This window comes from Papaver somniferum, chromosome 5 (assembly GCF_003573695.1).
Source record: "Papaver somniferum cultivar HN1 chromosome 5, ASM357369v1, whole genome shotgun sequence".
Classification (NCBI taxonomy): Eukaryota; Viridiplantae; Streptophyta; class Magnoliopsida; order Ranunculales; family Papaveraceae; genus Papaver; species Papaver somniferum.
Window position 1 is genome coordinate 159,397,087 of NC_039362.1, and position 989 is coordinate 159,398,075.

General features: G+C 37.3%; 1 protein-coding gene across 1 annotated transcript; it reads right to left on the minus strand.

Moving 5' to 3' along the window:
- Positions 1–229: 229 nt before the first annotated feature.
- LOC113279947 lies at positions 230–700 on the minus strand. Its single transcript, XM_026528582.1, has one exon. The coding sequence runs from the start codon at positions 698–700 to the stop codon at positions 230–232; it is 471 nt and encodes a 156-aa protein (XP_026384367.1).
- Between the last annotated feature and the right edge of the window lie 289 nt (positions 701–989).

Genomic DNA, 989 nt, shown 5'->3' on the forward strand with positions numbered 1-989 from the left:
ATGAGGATGGAACTGATGATGAGTTTGATGTAGTAGTTTCTTTAGATGATTGATGTATTAATTTAAGTTTTAATTTGAAGTTTTGCATTTTAATTTGATATGTTGTTGTTGCATTCTACTTAATATTAGTTTGAAATGAAAAGTTGATTAATTTGAAATGTTGTTGCTCATTAACTTAAATAAGTTTATTGCTCATCAACTTAAAATAAAATACACAACTTATTCATTGTCATCCATGCTCCGCCCAAAGATTCAATCTCTGATCATCTCTTAAACTATCATACAAATTTCGGTTCTGAATGTAATTAGTCAATTGATCATAATTCCTTGCAGGGACGCCTCTTTCTGGTTGAATCTCTGGCCTCAAATCTTCATCTTCATAGTTAGTCCACTCTGAATCACGACGGGTTTCCTGAATTACCATGTTATGAAGAATTATGTAAGTGAGCATAGTTTTGTGCATTTCACGAGGACTCAACCCACGATATGGGACACAAATGATAGTAAACTTCCTCTTAAAAATTCCAAAAGCGCGTTCCACATCCTTCCTCAATGCCATTTGGGCATTGTTAAAATGCCGGTATGAACGGCCCACTGCACCGGCAGGAGGCTGACGGTAGCATTGAACCAAGGTAGACCATTTTGGGTGGACAGCATCCGTGAGATAATATCCATGAGTGTACTGATGGTTATTGATCATGAAACGGACTTGGGGACAAATTCCATGCTTCAGATCTTCAAACAGAGGCGACTTGTGCAAAACATTAATATCATTTTGTGAACCCGGAAGACCAAAAAAAGCGTGTCATATCCAACCATAAGAAGCAGCAGCTTCAAGGATATCTGTTAGTTTTGGATAACGACCCTTATATTGATCGTCCCAATAAACAAGGAATCCTTTTCATACCCAATGCATACAATCAAGACTACCTAACGTTCTTGGGAATCCCCTTTACTCATTCTCCCTCAATATTTGTCTAACATCTTCC